This window comes from Hydra vulgaris, chromosome 03, assembly GCF_038396675.1.
Source record: "Hydra vulgaris chromosome 03, alternate assembly HydraT2T_AEP".
NCBI classification, from domain to species: domain Eukaryota; kingdom Metazoa; phylum Cnidaria; class Hydrozoa; order Anthoathecata; family Hydridae; genus Hydra; species Hydra vulgaris.
Window position 1 is genome coordinate 6,729,146 of NC_088922.1, and position 19,741 is coordinate 6,748,886.

Genomic DNA, 19,741 nt, shown 5'->3' on the forward strand with positions numbered 1-19,741 from the left:
AGAATCCCGTAAATTTTCGATTTATTTTTTCCCTAATTAGTTTTTACCTACAATACGTGTTTTAATCTATGTATTTATACACAATTCAATTGCAATATCTATAACAGCCGGTATATATTAATTACTGTTCAGTTTTAAATAAAAAAAGCGTTAATAATAAACTTTCTTGATTTTCGTCTTGTTTGCTATTGCTTTTAAATCTACCTATTGATTGCAAGTTTGATTTAAAGTTGTTAATTGTAATTGATTGAACGACTTCTGCTGGTAGACTATTCCATCCATAAACAACTTTGTTGCTGAAAAAATATTGCCTTTTCATACAATTTCTAACCAGTTCAGGTTTCAATCTATGTTTTTCTCCTCTAATGTTAGATGCTGGACTCGATGAGCAAATAGAGTTCATTGCTTGGTCTTGTTTAATATCAATCTTTTCAATACTATTAAATATCTTGAATTGCTGGATCAAGTCACCTCTTAGCCGCCGAGTCTCTAAAGTTGTCATATCCAAAATTTCTAATCTTTTTTCGTATTCAAGATGTCTTAGCTCTGGTATCATTTTGTTTGCTCTTCGTTGAACTTTTTCTAGTTCATTAAAATCTTTTGTATAATACGGACTCCATGCTTGAATCGAACACTCTAAATTTTGTCTAACATACATACAATACATTGTTTTTATCAGATCTTTATCCTTGTGCTTGAATGTGTTATTTAGTAGTGAGAGCACGCTATTTGCTTTACTGGCTGTATATTTTACTTGTTTAGCCCATTTCAAATCACTTGATATATAAACACCAATGTCTTTTTCTAGTTTTGACTTTTCAGTTTCTAATAATGTATTGTTATTAGTCATAAAATAAGAATATTCTTTATTATTTGAACCAAAGTGCATAATTTTACATTTTTTAAAATTTAATCCTAATTTCCATTTTGTAGACCATTCTTCAAGTTTATTAACATCATTTTGAAACAATTGTGAAACATTTTGAGAATAAATAGGTACAATTATCTTATTATCATCAGCATATAAACGACATTCATTAATAAAATTTTGTGTTAAATCATTTATAAATACCAGAAAAAGAAGAGAACCTAAAACAGACCCTTGTGGTACACCACTAAGGACATCAACTCAATCTGTCACACTTTCACCTAAAACCACTCGTTGTAATCTGTTAACTAAGAAGCAGACTATCCACTTAAGACGTTTACCAGATATACCATAAGTCAATAACTTGGATAATAACTTTTTATGCAAAACACTATCGAAAGCTTTTTTAAAGTCTGTGTACAATACATCTATCGGTGTTCCATTATGAAACGCATCTGTTAAAATATCTAGGCATTCTAATAGGTTTGTTGTACAACTTTTGCTTTCATAAAACCATGTTGTTTTTTTGAAAGTAAATTATTTTTTATCAGGTATTGCATGATGCGATCAGCTATTATTCTTTCCAATACTTTATATTCCAATACATGGTATTGAAGTTAACAAAACTGGTCTGTAGTTTGATGCTTTTAATTTGTTTCCTTTTTTGAAAAGTGACACAACATTTGCCTTTTTCCACATATCTGGTATAGTACCTGATTCAATTAATTTTTTGAACATTAAATGTAATTAAATGTATGATATTGAAGAGGTATGATATTGAAGAGCTGTATTCTTTTAAAATATAAGGATGATTTTACTTATCAAATGCTTTAAGTCTAGTTTGAACATCATTTTGTGTTATTAGAACTGTGTCTAATAACAAATTTGAAGTTATATTATGCAATTCAATAATGCTTGTATCATAGTCATCAACATACACAGAGTGAAAATATTTATTTAGTTCAGTAGCTATAGTAAGTTGATCATGTTTCACCATTTTCATTTTCCAGAGCTCGAATTTGAGTTTTTACTGATTTCTTCTCATTGGTATATTTATAAAGCAATTTAGGATTAGATTTGAATTTGTTGCCTATAATTCTTTCCAACTGTTTTATATTGTTCTTGATATCATTTTTTATTCCAATTTTTAGCCTATTATATTTAGTTTTTATTAATTCATCATTCCAGCCATAGCGTTTGTTAGAGAGAATTGTTTTTAGTTCTTATTTTATTTTTCAATTCGGGAGTAATCCATTTGTTTTTGTTCCCTCTATTTTGACAATTAATTCTTGTATAAATAGTTCTGTTGCATAATTATATTAATACAAAAATAAATCATACATTTCATTCAAAAACTTACCTTTAAACTCAATTTCCCAATTCACGTTATTGAAATGACTTGAGAATAATTCATAATTTCTTTTTTAATATAATATGATGGATTCCTTATGTTCTTTAGAAGACTTAAGATCATTTATTAGATAACAACACTTTAGTAATTGATGACCCTGTTTGACATTCCCTAAAGGAGCTGAGTGAGTTATAGAAACAATTTTTTCTTTATTGTTTGTAATAATAAGGTCTAGAATATTAGTTGATTCGTAACTTGCTTTTTGGAATGTTGGCTCACATACACATTGAAACAGAAAACATTCTTCGAGACATTCAATAAATATATTAGTTTTAGATTCATTATCAGTTGCTGAAAAAGGACAATCATTGTCAGACCAATTTATTGTATTATAGTTAAAGTCCCCTGTAATAATAAGATCGCTGTATTCTTTGTGATAAATACTTGTCCTAGCAGCATTAATTGATAACAAAATAAAGTTATTGTACTCATGAGATATGTCTGGTGGTCGATAAATGTATCCAATTAGAATTTTTTTATTTCTAAAACATAGACAAGTTTATATTTGTTCAATAAAATTATCTTTTAACTGTAAAATGTTTGTTTTAAAGTGATTAATACATTGTTTGACATAAATATAAACACCTCCTACAAGAGTCTTTCTATCTCTTCTAAAAATATTATAGTTATTTATGTTTACATTTGATTCTGCTTTAAACCAAGTTTATGTAATACAAATAACATCTGGTTTATATATTTCAATTTGTAACTTTAATTCATTAATCTTATTATTCAGAGACGTTGCATTTGTGTACCAAACCATCAGTTCTTTGCATTTTTGTGTACTGTGTTTATTTTTTATCCTTAAATCACAATTCTTAAGCTCATGAAAGTTTACTGATTCAATATCTGTCTTATCGCTAAGCAACTTATTAAGGCTGTGAACTCCACCACTGAAATAATTTACTTTATTGCTAGTTTCAAAGTTGAAGCCCCTTATGTGATTTAAGTATTTCTTGGCGTTTAATTACTATTTCTTAATTCTTACTACCCTGTCATTTCTTATTCCAAAGTAATAATTTGCAGTATCAATGTTGTCCTTATTTAGTTTTTTACACTCCTCTCTCAACAACTTCGATTTGTACCGTTCAGATTCAGTCAAATCAGGATTTATAAAAACATTTTTGTAGACTTTATCTTTCTTTAACTCTTTGGCTTTTTTAAAACAGAATTTTGTTCCGATTAATCAGTTAAAATAACAATGTAGGGAGCTTTAAATCCCTTCTTTCTTTGACTTTAATTTGATAGCATTTTTTATTTTGACATTGACCTTCAACTTTTGCATGATTTTCTCAATATTTTGTTTATCTTCTTCAATTGCTTTGACTTTATCACTTGAAGCTAAATAAACCGAAAATAACCAAGTTATTTTCTTTCTTATCTCTTTCCTTGCTTTCGTTTGCAATAATATTAATAATTTGCATTTGATCATTTGAGCCTTTTTCACTTTACTAGCCCAATCACCTGCCACTGGATCCACTGGATAATCGATTGATCACCTGCTGGACTGGATTTATATCGAGAATTTTCTAATTAAAGAACTCTTTTAGTCAAGTTTGCATTATCTTTTGTTAAAGTTTCTATTCAGTTTTTTAAATCTTCAATTATCGCTTCTTGCTCACACTTGTAAGTGTTGAAATCACCTAATTGCAAATTAACCCTTTAGATTATTGGATAAGAAGGCTACCACCCTAAATACCAGTGGATTACCTCCTGCCAGTGAATTTAGATTGTTATTATTATTAGTTCTTACTTATTAACACAAATACTGTAAAAAGTTTAGATGTTTTTTTCCGTTTTTTCCGTTTTTTTCCGATTTTAAATAAAAAAAAGATTAAACAAAATACAAATCATATTGAAAGAGATCGGAAGATGTTTTTTTGCCCATCAATCTGAACTCGGAGCCGTCATTGTAGTTTTTATGATTGCAAATGGAGACCGTCAGTACCACGATCTCTAGCGTTGGAAAACCATTTCGATAATTCAATTTCAATATCTTTAATAGTGGATTGTATTGTGTTTGGGTTCAGTTTCACAGCGCTTATGATTGCAATAAAACTACATTGTATTAAAATAGTCAATTAATGTAATCAATAACAACAAGGGTTATGCATTAATTTATATTACTTATTAAAAAAAACTTGGCAAAGTAATTGTGCTTTAAATGATTTCTTTCCTTTCTGCCCTTTCAAATTAAATTTGAGAGCAAGCTGGCCGTCAAGTAGAACAGGCACGCTCTCATGACAAAATTTTGAATGTCTTCACCACCAATGTCCGATAAATGTTTTGCCTAAAAGAAATGAAATAAAATGAAAAAGACGTAATTGCCACATTTAATCATTTAAAATCACGTTTGATCAAACTTCTTTTAAAAAGTCGCATGCGGCAACATTTTTAACCGAATAAGTTTCTATAAAATAAGTTTCTTAAAATGTTAAAAAATAAATTTTAAGACACAATTTAAGGTTAATTAGAATTAAAAAATTTTATATCTTGAGCACATAAAGTTAATTATATTATAAATTATTTTTTTATTCATAACTTTAAAAGGTAGACAATATATATAGTTTTTCTACTACTTACTAAAAAATGTTGAAGTAAGAAGTAAGTATCGAAATAGTCGGTGTAGAATAGACATACCAAGACCCGTATTTTACGGGTCTTGGTATGTCTATTCTACACCAACCATTTATTAAAATATTACTTGCCGGACAGCTAGTATTATTTTAATTCTGAATTTAATGCTGTTGCTAATGCTGCCGTTACTTATTCGTGAGTGTTTGACACGGAAGTCACGGTAGCCTTTATACCCGAGTTAATAGCAAGATAGAGTCGCAGCACATTTTGTATAAGAAAATGTGAACGAAAGTGTATGCAAATATCTAACTTATGCAAACTTCAAACTATGTAATGTTAAAACATATATCAAGTTTTACAGCTGTACTTTCACTTTAAAATTGATTTGCGGCAACATCTCCATAATTTTGATTTATTGCTGCGCTTCCGAAGTACAACGTCAGGGTTCAAATCCTGCCGCTTGCATGTTAGTTTTTTCTTTTCCAATTTTCTAAAATACAAGTTAAAACATTTTTAAAGTTCTATTATTGATATATAAAAATATAATATACTATAACAATAAAAAGGAAGAGAGTTTTTAAAAAACCTATAATATCAATAAACATCAAAACCGCGGTAGAAATTTTTTTTCGCGCATGTCACGATAGAGATAATTAAGTAATTAATGTACTTAGGTAATTAGTTAAGTCTACACGTTCAACACACATTAAAGTGACAACTTTTTTTTATCGGAAAAATAATTTAACATTCACACTTTTATTTTTTTCAAAATTAAATAACAGAGCGCAGTTCATAATAAGCTGTGGAAAAAAGCACATACTGAAACTTTTTATTTGAAACGGGCGTAGAGGTTTTGTCTGCTATGTGTTTCTTCAATGACCGGTCTGTTTGCACTTCTCTATTCCCTCTTTCAAACTGGCTCACTTCAGATTTCTTACTTTATTTTCTTCTATTCTTCCCAATATCTCTTTTTTTAACCTATTATCATTGTCAGAGTGCTCCGAAAGGAGAACGATGTCGTGTATACAGGATTAGTTAGTGATATGACTCCGCAAGGCAGACGCTGGAGGAGTATAAACTACAATACTCTAATAAGTTGCGGATGGTCTGGAAAAAAAACTTATAAAAACTTAACAAAAACTCAATAAAGAAAAAAATTATATAAGAAATAATTATAATAAGAAAAAGTCTGTAGCCGTTTTTTTATAAAAATTAACAATTTTGCAATTAAAAAAAAAAAAAGTACTGAACATTAATTGTTAATTCAAAACAAAGATTTGACAGATTATTATTTTTATCACTAAATAGCGGTTCGCGCAACGACTACTAAAGCGTTTAAAAAATTTTTAAATTTATGCTATAAATTATTTTTATTCTGGGGCCGTATTCTCATCTCTCCGTTAAGCTTAACGGAGTGTTAGTCTAAAATTTCTTTTAAATTACATTAATAAAAAACTTATTTAAAATTATAACTTTTTAAACATAAATGTTTTATTTTGGTATAAGTTTTATTTTAACGAATTTATATAAATTTTCATCATTTCTTTACTAAGAAATATTGTAATGAAATTTCAGACAAAAGCTTCGTTAAGCTTAACGGAGAGATGAGAATACGGCCCCAGAGCTTCAAAAGGTAGACAATATGAATAGTTTTCTACCGCTGACTAACTTTTTACAGCAACTTGAGTTGTTGAATTGTAGCAACCTTTCACAACTGAAACTAATCTTTTACTTAATCTATCTTTAAATGAAAGAGAATATTACATATTAAAGTAAAAATATTAAAGTAAAGTATAAGTATAGAAATGGTCGGTGTTGAATTAACTTACCAAGACCCGTATTTTACGGGTGCTAGCATTAAATAATATCACTAATGGACATAAACAAATAAGTTTCAATAGCATACATAATTGAATTGAACTTTGCAGGTATATTACAGAAATCATTTATATAAATTAGAAATAGGAGAGGGCCGAGGATTGAACTTTGTAAAACTCCATTCAAAATGTTTAATGTACCAGAGTCCAGATTGACTACATACTGTTTTCGGTAAAGGTTGCTTTTAACCGAATTAAAAGTTTTGTTTGTTACACCATAGTAATTTAACTTTTCTAAAAGTATAGAGTAATCTACTGTATCAAATGCATTTGACAGATCTATAAATATTTCAAGTGTGAATTGATTTTTTCAAATCCGTTGATTATTTCCTCAACTAACTCAAAAGTTGCATGCTCTTTTGAAGTATTTTTCTCGAAATTTAATTGTTTAGGGTAAAACAGTTTGTTTTTTGCAAAAGGGACATTAATTTTGTTATATATAATGCGTTCAAATATTTTTGAGAAAACTGATAATATGGATATAGGTCTATAATTTGAAATAACGGAACTACCATTGCCTTTAAAAATTGGGTAAATTTTAGCTACTTTTAATATATCAGGAAATATACCGTCATTTAATGATGGTTTCAGAATATAAAATTTTGGTGATGTTTGTTTGAAACAACTATATTATCTGATATTCCATCAAAACCTGGAAATTTATTTTTTTAAATAAGAAAGCATCCTCAATTTCTTTACCGTTAATTCACTGTCAAGAAATAAATTATTATTAGATGAATTAAAATAGGTTTTAAATGAATCCATTAGAGGTACTATGTTACTAGTTAAATTTAGACCAACGTTATTAAAGTAATTGTTAAACTCTTTTGAGATTTGCATAGGACTGTGAATATTAATATCATTAAAATTGATATTGAAGTGATCATTAAAATCATTAAAATTATTATCTTTAAAATCATTAAAATCATTATCATTAAAATCATTATCATTAAAATTGATATTGAAGTGAAGTGATGAACTACTTTTATTACGATCCGTTCTGTTATTAATTACATTCCCTAGTTATTTTATATCTAATTTACATTCAGTAATTTTTTTACTATAAAACTTTTTTGCATTTTTTAGTAAGCATTTAAAAAAGTATTTATAGTTTTTTTTTTTTTTTTTTTTTAAATAACCCTATTTTTAAGAAATTTATTATTTTTAAAAAATTTTTTTTTAAAATATTTATTATTTATTATAGAGTTTTTGTTTTCTTTTTGAGCATTTTACTAAAGCGTTGATCATCCAAAAGTTAGTAATTGTTTTCACTTTCGTTTTTATTATTTCATATGAAAATGTTTCATTAAATATATTTGAAAAACTTTTTGAAAAAGACATTATATGCTTCATTAGTATTATGACGTTAATAATATTTTCTAATTTTTCTTCATATAGTTTTTTTGCGAGAAATAATTAGTTTTTAACGTTGATAGATTGCCATTCTTCGAATAATGTTTTAACTTTAATTTCACTTACATTCCAGTTTTCATTTTCTGATTTTTTTATTCCGTTTACTCGTAAACTATTACAGCTAAAAAATAGTTTCAGAAACGTTTTAGACATAAAATGAAGAATAAACTTTTTTATAAAACTTATTAAAACATAGTAAAATCTCGAAAAAGGCAAAAATGTGATTATGACAAGATAATTACTTAATATTTTGAAAATCGCATATATCAAAAAGTATTGCTAAGAAATAGTAGGTGTGATGATAGAAAAGGCGTAAAATTTGAGAAGCCTTGGTTTTGACTATATATTGTAACTTCCATTTCAAGCACAAATAACTCTACCTTGTAAAATCTAAAGAGTTAAATAAATTTTAAAAACAAATCTTCAAAGTTAAAGTCAAATTTAAAAGTACAATTCGTCAAAGTTATATTTAAATAATGAAAAAATCACTAGTGATGAACAAGAAAAAAAACTAGTGATGAGCAAGAAATTTATTGAAATGAATATTGAAGTTTCTAATGTAAAATATTCTAATGTATAAATATAACTTCTCATTTCAATAACTATTGAAATAAAAATTTATCTTTCTGAAAGGTTTTATATTTTTATAACCAGACATTTATTTCATTAGATATTAATCTACTTTTGTGTCCTAAACAACTATACAAAACCATAGGTGATTGTAATTGCTTTTTTAGAGCAATATCTTATAACATTATAGGCAGTGAAAGCAATTATGAAATTATAAGAGAAAAAGTTGAAAGACATGTGTACACAAATTAATAATAAAATGACTTTATATTTGAATCATTTCCTAATGAAAGTGGTATGAGTGATAATATAAAATATGCAATTGATGCATAAATAATTGAATATGCCTCCTTGGTATTGATATAAAAGTACACTTTAAATATGTAGAAGGAATTAAAATGGCGGACTTACTCATGTAGTTTAAGAAATATGCAATATTTCTTGACATTTCAATTGAAATTATTTTAATGAAAAAACTATTTGTCATCTTTAAATTTATACCAAATAAGTTGTAATAATACAAAGTAGTTAAAGTCATTAATCATAGCTATATAAAATAGTTGAAAATAAAATAAATTGTTGTTACGTTGTCTTCAGAGACAAAAAGCTATAATTTTCAGATTCAGCAGTTTGTAAACTCCTTAAGCACATATATCATATATATTAAGCACATATATCATATATATTAAGCACATATATCATATATATTAAGCACATATATCATATACATTAAGCACATATATCATATATATTAAGCACATATATCATATATATTAAGCACATATATCATATATATTAAGCACATATATCATATATATTAAGCACATATATCATATATATTAAGCACATATATCATTACTAGAAGTAAGATAAAAATAACTTTATGTAACTTATAAACTTATTGAAACTGCATTAAACTTAGGTGAACTAAATGTATAGTTATAATTAATAATGTTAAAAGTTTAACTTTCGATTTATTTAAACATAAAAATTTTAATAGCACTACATAAACTTTGAAATTCTAATAGCGCTATATAAACAAATTAAACAATTAAAAAGAGGGCAGATAAAAGTAATATAAGTAATATAAGGTAAATATAACAAAATAAAAGTAATATAAGGTAATATAACAAAAGTAATATAATAAAAGGGTAATATAATAAGGGTAATATCTTAAGCAAAAATTGGAATATTTTAAAATTTTTTTGCGGTTAAACAACTTTTAGGGATCCCTACTCATGATCCACTTAGATGTTTGGGCACCCGAAATTTTTTCTTAGAAATACCGAGGTTTTAAAAAAGTAAAAAAGGTGCTCATATTACCAAGACCACTTGGTAATATGAGCACCTTTAGCCAAAAAAAAATTAGTTCATAATTTTTTCAATTTTATTAACTCATACCTTTGAACGATAAAAATTTTAATTTTTTTAATTTGAATTACAGAAAAATATTTGGTTTTGTTGAAATATTAAATTTTTTTACTACGTTTTTTTTTTTATTCAAAAAGCAATTAAAACCACTGCTATTTTAGGCCTTGAAACTAGGTAATTTCAATGAAAAACACTGGATAATTTGAGCATGCTCATATTACACAAAAATGGCATCTTTAAATAAAGTCAAAACTAAATGTTTCTGTGCATTGTTTCTCACACAAAAATGGATTTGATCATTAGCTAACATATTTTTCTTTATGAAAAAATTAATTTCATTATTTTAGCACTAAAATTTTGCGCTACAGTTTTATTCATGCGTAATGATATTATTTTAACAGCGCAAAAAATTTAACAACGTTTTAATTAGATGATACCCGCTAATTACTTCATATAAATTTACGCTAATTGTACTAATTGCTGTTATAACCACAAAGTCGATTTAAAAAATACAAAGCAACTTTAACTTTACTGCTTCCATCTAAGAAATCTTTAAGTATGCTCATATTACCAAGGTGCTCATATTACCCTAATCTACCCTATATTTCATAAAGGGAGTTAAAATCTCATGCCCGTTTTTTGCTTAATGGTGAAAACTTCATATGAGATTTTCACTGAGGAGTAAAAAAATAGGAGTGATAACCTCATACTACACCGGTTGAGATTTTGATAAATTAAAAGAATAAAAACAAAAGAATTTATTAGTTTACATATTAAAAATTTATGTTAATTTCACCCACAAATAAAACGCTTTTATTTAAACTCAACCCCTTACCTTCCTTTTCCCAGCCTCTAATTTGGTGGATTACATTGCAATTAGGTACTTTGAAATATGAACTATTCTCAACATTTTTATCTTGAGACCATGTTTCATTAAGACAATAAATTTAAAAATTAATTTTCATTTTATATAAAAACTGCTTCAATAATTCAAAATGTTTTTATAATCTTCTAATTTAATATGGAGCATTGAAAATGAGTTATTATCCATTATTTTAAATTGATTCACCATCGCTATAAAAATTAGTATCAGGATCTGAATTACAATTTAAAAGAGTTTTTAAGTTTAAATTTTTAAATTCAAAGTTTGGTAGTGATGGCGCTCGCTTTCCTGTTTATTTTCATAATTAGATTATCATATATAACCAACACAAATCATTGATCATATGCAACTTTTTTTCTTCAAAAAACATTTTTCGTATTAATAATGTTTCAACTGAATAATTTTTCTTAACAAACATTCCAGAGCCTATAAGTTTGTTTGCATTTCTTTTATTTATTTCTTAGTATTTTTATTTAGTCTTTATAGCCACCTGTATGAAACTTTTTTTAAATCATTTTTGTTTAAAACCTAAATTATTATTTTTTTGAAGATCTTCTAATCTTTATCTTCATTTCACATTAATTCTAGGTATTTTGTAATTGTGACTAAGTCTTGTAATTCTTATGGCCTTATTTTGAGCTTCCTAAGCCTCCTTAGAATAACAAAATTGATCCTGTAGTGGTATTTCCCAATCCCTGCTTAGGTATATCAACCACTAAGCTTAACTCGTCTCTAAACTTTCTCTTAATTTTCTTTCTCTGAGCATTTACAGACAGCTTATTTTCTGGAGACCGGAACTGGTGTCGTTTCGTATCTACTTTATATTCCAAGTGTTAAATAAATTCAAAAAATTGTATTAAACAATGCAGTGTGGATAGTCCTAAAGCTAGAGCTTGCTCATTGCATAATTTTTCTCTAACTATATTCAGCTTGTTCATTTCACTAAGTTTGGCAGAATAATCATTGCAAGATTGTGTTGAGTTTGTATCTGTTTTAGCATTCAATACCTTTCCGTTAGAAATCTCAATTTTTATTTCTATCTTTGCTTTCTGGTTAGAAAAGGGGATTTCAAGTTTAAAATGAAAACTTTCTATTTGCTTCCATCTAATTCTTTATCTCTTATTGATTCTTTTTAGTTCTCTTAAAGCTCATTCCATGGTGTGAAAGATCCTCCAGGTCTTGATTTTGAAGAAGCAGTCTTACTTACAGCTCTAACGCCAGCCATTCTTTATCAAGTTGCTCAAGTTAAGATAAGATAAATATTTATCTTTAGCTTGTCAACAAATGTTTCAATCTTCCCTTTTAAATTTTAAATCTTCCATGTCATGAACAGTCATTCTAATCTTCACTTTTTATACAATCACGAATTATTAATCCCAACTTCCTTGATTTTATCTAAAGCATCAGCCCTCCTTACAACATCAGTATCTAAGACCCAAGAAATACTAATGAAATGGTCAACATATGAAGAGCCAGAGTCACAGTTTTCACATGTTTAATATAACTGTTTACAGACATAGTGTGAACTCCAAGCAATTCTATTTTAATAATAATGTCAATTGAGGATGTGCCAGAAAAACTTTTGGTAATTGTAACTTAGAAACAAGATAAAGCCAAATTATGGGGCCCCTCAACCCTTCGGGAAGGGGGTAGTATATTAAACATAATATTTTGGAAAATTTAAAATAAAGCTTTAATTTATTGATAGAATTCAAATTTTATAAAAATATCTTTTGGCGTTTAGAAGTTATAACTTTGTAAGGGTGGGGGATGGGGAATGGTAGAAGAGGGGGTTTTTCACGGATGATTATTTTTCGTACTTATGCCCATAAATCTATTTCGGACAATTTGGGGCAGCTGAATTTTTTGGCTATCCATGACAACATTTCCTAGGATAAGAAATTTATTTTAGAATGGAACTCTGTGAAACTTTTGAGATACTATATTTTCAAAAATAACAGTACATAATAAATTAATGGAAATTTTATTTTATTTTCCTCCTATAAATAAACTTGTAAAAAACATTTTAAAGTTTGCGGCAATATGCGAATTTAAATGAACTAAAGTCTCAGCTGTTATTTAAAAATTTGCGGTAGAAAGTTAAAAAACTAAATCGATAATTATAAAACATTGCGTCTTTTCTTTTGTATTTTAAATAAAAAGCAACAAAAAGCGACGTTGGCTTTTTTTCTCTTTTTGGCTTGTAAAATTATTTCTCAGTCCAAAAAAAACACCATAAAGATGTTTAGATTGATCTGCAAAAATGCAGATCAATCTAAATCATCTTTATGGTGATGTAAGATTCTTTATGAATCTTACATCTTTAAAACTACCCACCGCATATTTCGCACTGTTTATCACATTGCAAAAAGGAATTGTCCATTTTCTGATTTGAAAGAACTAATATTATTACAGGTAGAAAATGGTTAAGACATGGGACGTATTTTACAATCTGATCACGCATGCGCTGATATTATTTATCACATTTCAAATGAAATGCGCACTAAGCTTGTAAAATATATTCTTCATAACGATAATAAAGTAGGGTTTATGATAGATGAATCTACCACGATGAACAAAAAGTCTGCTCTGTCAATCTGCTTGAGAGTGAACATTCCAGAAATAAATATTGTCAATAGTATTTATTTTGATCTTATCGAATTAACAAATACAAAAGTCTCGTCTATTGCCAACTCTTTTATATGTGCTTTACACGATTTTGGTTTTGACAACAATTTTTTATTACGTAATTGGGTGTCTTTTGCATGTGATGATGCTTCTAATATGCTTGGCAAAAAGGCAGGCGTGGCCCAGTTACTTTTGAATCAGTTTCCTAATTTGATTTTATGGCATTGTAGCAATCACCGATTAGAGTTAGCAGTAAATGATGTTGTGCGCGATATCTTACCAATTTGTCACATAAATTATATTTTTTGATAAATTATATTCCATTTACAGCGCATCTCCTAAAAACAAAAAAGAAATGGAAACTGTTGCTATGGCTTTAAGTGTAAAACTAAATTCTATTGGACGAATTCTAGGCACTAGATGGGTGTCGTCTAGCGCTCGATCTGTGATGGCTGTTTGGAATAATTATGCAGCATTGTATCAATACTTTCATGGATCTTCATTGGATTTAAGGCGTATGGGAGGAGATAGAGCCCAATATGCAGGTCTTATAAATAAATTATGTGATATCAATTTCATACTCAACATGGGAATAATGCTAGATGCTTTAATAGAACTAGAACATCTTTCTAAAAAATTACAAGATAGGCAAACTTCTTTACCTGATGCCCATCGGTTTATCACCTTAAAATACCATATATTTCAATCAATGAGAAATAATTCAGATGAATATTATTCGCAAACACAGCTTGCAGCAGAAAAGTTTGAATTTAAAGGCGTCAAACTACAGATCGGAAAAGTTTCTAAAATTAATCAAAATGAATTTTTTAGTAAACTAAATGAAAATCTTGATTCTAGAATGTTTACAACTAGAGCTGCGCATAAATCTTTACAAGACAAATAAAATGATCCAAACAAAAAAAAAAACGATAATTTAATAAAAAATTTACAGATTTTTGATAAGCCACAATGGTTTGCGGACCAAGATCCATGCTTTGGAGATAACGATATTAGACAATTAGCAAAAACTTTTAATATTTGTGAAATTACGGCAGTCCAAGGGTTTCGTGAATACATTTCCACTGGTGACTGTAATAAAACGCCTAACGATCTTCAGCCTCTGAGAACTGCTATAAATACCTTGATTGTTTCAACAGCTGAATGTGAGCGTTCTTTTTCTACTATGAATATAATCTTATCTTCCTTGCGAAACTCTTTATTAATAAAAACTGTGTCGAGTTTAATGTTCATTTCATTAGTAGGTCCACCAATTACGCATTTCGATCCAAAGGATTATGTCATTGGTTTGGGAAAGGATATCGCGATGCTAATTTTAGGAATTGTGAAGCGCCGGCATTAAAGTCTATAAATGAAAGTGAAACATTTTGGAAGATATTCTGACCGAATTTTTTTTCAATTATTTAAAAATTGGTAAATACAAAAAAATTAGACTTGTTTAAATATAAAATGTTTAAATATACCATTGTTTTTTGATTGCTTAATGACGTTTGATGTGAAACTCAACTCAATATTTTACGGTGACAGTCTCTTAAGAATATCACGGACCTCAAGGTGTTTTTTTAATATAGGTTTTTTACTATAGGGATACTCTAGGAATTTATAATTCCTTTATTTAATCTACACAAAATACGAAATCTATAATTTTAGGATAGGTGGGATGGTGATTAAAAAATATTAAAAACCATCCCGCTACCATTTTTTTCCCACTTCGAGCACTGTATATATATATATATATATATATATATATATATATATATATATATATATATATATATATATATATATATATATATATATATATAATTGATTTTTTGACGAGATTATATAAAAATAACTGCATGACTTTCACTACAAAAAGTTTCATGCCTTTAGCAATCGTCAGGTAAAAAATACATTGTTTTTTTCGTTAAAAAATATACTCAATAAACATCGTGGCGTTCAAAAACAATTATAAAACTATTTGCGAGCGTGGTTTGGTTTTTTAATCTTTGGGCTCGTGGTTGTCAAGCAAGAACTTGTTTTCGTGACGGTACTTAGATATAATTTCTGTTTTTTTATTTAATAATTTTTGCGTACCTTAGTATGATATTATGCAAAGTTTTTTATGAAGGCAAAGCAAGCATTTTTTTGTTACGTTGCTGTAGGCGGGGACTTGTTTAATAATTGACCAAGTTAATTTTGGTGTTATTTTTAAGTTTTCTTTTATCTGCCATATATACTTTGAAAGGGTGGTTGAATTTTTCATCTTTTTATTTGTAAATGAGTGTGAATTAGCCCATCTTTTCTTCCATCCAACTTCTGCTAGGCCAATATATACTTTTTCGGGGGTGTTAGCGGGAGGGGGGGGGGAGGGATACTATACATTTATAAATAACATTAGAGGCTCTACATTTTCCTATTATAGGGCAGTTTTTTTTCTTTATGCAATTGCAGGGTGGGTATTCTTTTGGTTTTTCTAAACTAATTTTCTTGTTGTGGCTTTTTATTATACTTTCGATATTTTTGGTGCAGCTATAACTCAATTTGATGGTGTTTCGATTGAATAGTTTACTTAGAGGGTGAGATGTTGGAAAGTGTTTGTCGATTAAGTTTAGGAAGATATGACCGACATCGGTAGAAACGCTTTTACTGTACGTTAAACCATATTATTTTTCTTTATTATATATATATATATATATATATATATATATATATATATATATATATATATATATATATATATATATATATATATATATATATATATATATATATATATATATTTATATAAATATATATATATGTATATATATATATATATATATATATATATATATATATATATATATATATATATATATATATATATATATATATATATATATAAAGCCTTATTTGTACATTCTTTTATCTGATTCAAAGCAAAAAGCCTAAAATTTTGAAGACATTATTTAGCAAATAAGCAGGGTTGACGACATCGCGGGAGGGAGGGGAGGATTTGCATGGGCCGCCCTTGGTGTTGTCGTTATGTATTTATGTATATGTACATTATATATATATATATATATATATATATATATATATATATATATATATATATATATATATATATATATATATATTTATGTAGATTCTGTGGGTTTATTAGAAAAAATGTTTTGAGAACTTAATAGCAAAATAATAGGATTTTAGTTGCATATGTTAATATTTTATTTTTAGTTGATAATATTTATCTGAAAAACTTGTTGGATAAAGATTAATTATTTTTTCGAAAATTAAGTTAAAGAAAATGGAAGCCACGTTTTATCAACTTAAAACATAAAAATAAGAATGTGATAAAGTTTGAGTTGAAATACGTTGAGTATTTATGTTTACTCAATAGAAATTTAGTAAGAATCATTTGCAATAATTCTCGAAGGATGTTTTTTTTTACTTAGCAGTTGACTTGTTTATTTCAGCTACGTTAGTGCTACACAAAGCAACGTTCTTATAGTTTAGGTTGCAATGAACAAAAAATAATTGTTTCGATCAGTTTTAATTTAAAACTTGTATGACTTTATATAGTAGAAATTTAAATATTTATTTGAAATTTTATTTTAAATTATACTTATGTATTTTTTCCACGTATTTTTGTTTTTCCACGTGTTCTTTTAACACATATTTTTGTTTTTTCACGTGTTTTTCCGCGTATTTTTTCCACGTATACTTATGTGGTTTTTCCACAAATTTCATCTTGAACTACATCTAAAAACAACAATAAACATTATCTTTTTGACATATTTAGGATGTTAAAAAAAAAATTAAGAAGCTTCAAAGAGTTTTTCATGAAGACAATGGAAGAAAGTAAATTTTGTTTTTTTTGTACTTATGTATTTAAACAATTTGTTTGATATTGTCTTGCAAGCTCTTTGTTTACTTTTTCAAATAAAATAATAATATTTTTATTAGAATTAGAAATAGATGAAATAAATAGTAAAATAATGGTTGCAAATAAAATTAAATTTAAGACTTAATTAAAATTATTCAAGTCATTTATAAATAGATAAATTTATAAATAAATAAACTTATTAATAATAAATAGTAATTAAATCAGTATTTTACAGTCATCATTTTTTTTTCATTTAAAGTATTATTTTTTGTTTGTTAAATTACTAATAGTAAAACTAAGTTAGAGCTTTTGATTACAAAATTTTTTTAATTTGTTTAAAATAAATTATAAACTATATAAGTTATATATAAGTTTATAAGGGTACTAAATAAAATGTACTAAAAAAAAATCTCTTCTGGTTGTTCTGGTCTTCTGGTAAACTTTTATTTTACAAATTTATCTAGTTTACTATCTAATTGGTTTCTATAAAACAGACATACAAGACAAGCATTTTTTCAATGAGAGGTTTTAAATCAAGCTGATTAGACTTAATTGCATCAGCTTGTTCTTAGTGTGAAACCTTTGAGAACAAAATCAATCAATGTCAGAGAAAGACTTTATTTAGTATACTGGGATGCGCAAAACGATGGTCAAGTTAAACAAGTTGTCTCATACACTAAAAAATAGGGGGGGGGGGGCGCGAAACGTTAAGACAAATTGAAAAATGTAAAAAAATCTGAGCAGGATCGAAATTATATTAAAAAATAATTATTTTCAAATAAATTGAACACAAATGAGTATTAAATTTTTATTTTTAATCCATTTATTTAACCAAAAATTGAAAAATAATTTTAAAAACTAGGTTAGGTCACTCATACAGTTAAAAACTAGTCATTGGAGTGACATCTAAACTAAAAAAAAAAATCAGCAGCAATATTAATATATAAAAGCAAGCCTAAATAAAATTAATGAAAAAATAACGATTAAGCTATAATAAATTAAATAATTTGACAAAAAAAAAATGAAAACACTCAATTAATAAGAACAGCAAACAACAATAAAAATAATTAACAATAACACCACCACTAATTACAAACTTCATGCAAAAGAAAAGAAAGAAAGAAAATAACCACCATTTGATGAAATGAAAGACTTCAGACGTCCAAATACTCAAGTTTCTCGCAACATGTTCTTGTCAAGTTTAGCCCTTATCTCTGTTAATTCTTTTTTTAGGGCCCTCACATTTCGTAAGGTTTACCATACAAACCATACCTTGCTATATCGTTTAATGTCTTACCATCAAATCAAATCTAATTATTAAAATATTGAAAAACCCTTTAAATAACCGATTTAAAAATTCTAAAATTCAAAAACTTGTTTAATACTAAATTACTTAGTAATATATTTTAGTTCTTTAGTTTAAGAATTTTCAAAACACAGAAAAGCAATTAAAAAAAAGAAGAATCATAACAAAAATTAAGAAACATAACAAAAAAGTCCACAAACAGCTTGCAGTAAAATTAGAACATATTTTGCGTGATTTTTGAGAATTTTGTAAAATGTGAGTAAAATAGAAGATTTTTTAAACATCATATGATTTATTTCGTTTTTCTTTATCTTTTAATTATATCTAATATATATTGCTATTTAATTATTATTTGTAATATAATATTGTTAATTCAAAAGCTTTTTAAACAGTTTTGTAGTATCGTAATAAGCAAAAAAATAATAAAACAAATATAGTCAAAAATATTTCATTGTTAAATATTATTAATGCTTTTAGGAACATGCAAAACGTAAAATAATTTCATTAAAACTCTAAAAAATAACTAAAATAATTTTTAAGCAATTTGAGTGTTAAATTTATATTTAGTTATATTTATATTTAGTTATATTTATATTTAGTTATATTTATATTTAGTTATATTTATATTTAGTTATATTTATATTTAGTTATATTTATATTTAGTTATATTTATATTTAGTTATATTTATATTTAGTTATATTTATATTTAGTTATATTTATATTTAGTTATATTTAACTGCGATTATACTTGCTCAAAATTAAATTTTTATAAACATTTTTTTTTAATACATTTTGATTGTTACAAGCAGTTTACATTTTATTCAGATTGAAGAAGCTGAAAAAAGTGATTGTTGGAAGCTATTTAAAAAGATAAATAAGTTTGACGCCAAGGATAGAATTTGCCTTAAATCGCACATAGTGTGACAGTACTTGACCAGCCATGTCAAAATTAGACATAAATCAACTTG

At 26.7% G+C, this 19,741-nt stretch overlaps 1 protein-coding gene across 1 annotated transcript; it reads left to right on the plus strand.

Moving 5' to 3' along the window:
• The first annotated feature begins 13,403 nt into the window (after nucleotides 1–13,403).
• On the plus strand, nucleotides 13,404–14,502 carry LOC136078421 (E3 SUMO-protein ligase KIAA1586-like). The gene is made up of 2 exons (XM_065794195.1): nucleotides 13,404–13,843; nucleotides 13,929–14,502. Exons 1-2 carry the CDS (start codon nucleotides 13,404–13,406, stop codon nucleotides 14,500–14,502), a joined length of 1,014 nt encoding a protein of 337 aa, XP_065650267.1.
• Nucleotides 14,503–19,741: the final 5,239 nt, after the last annotated feature.

What these genes read in the sequence shown, in the direction of transcription:
- LOC136078421 (XM_065794195.1), top strand. Translation starts at nt 13,404, where the DNA reads ATGGGACGTATTTTACAATCTGATCACGCATGCGCTGATATTATTTAT. An exon ending in TGTAGCAATCACCGATTAGA is followed by an intron (nt 13,844 to 13,928) that starts GTTAGCAGTAAA and finishes TTCCATTTACAG; the next exon opens with CGCATCTCCTAAAAACAAAA.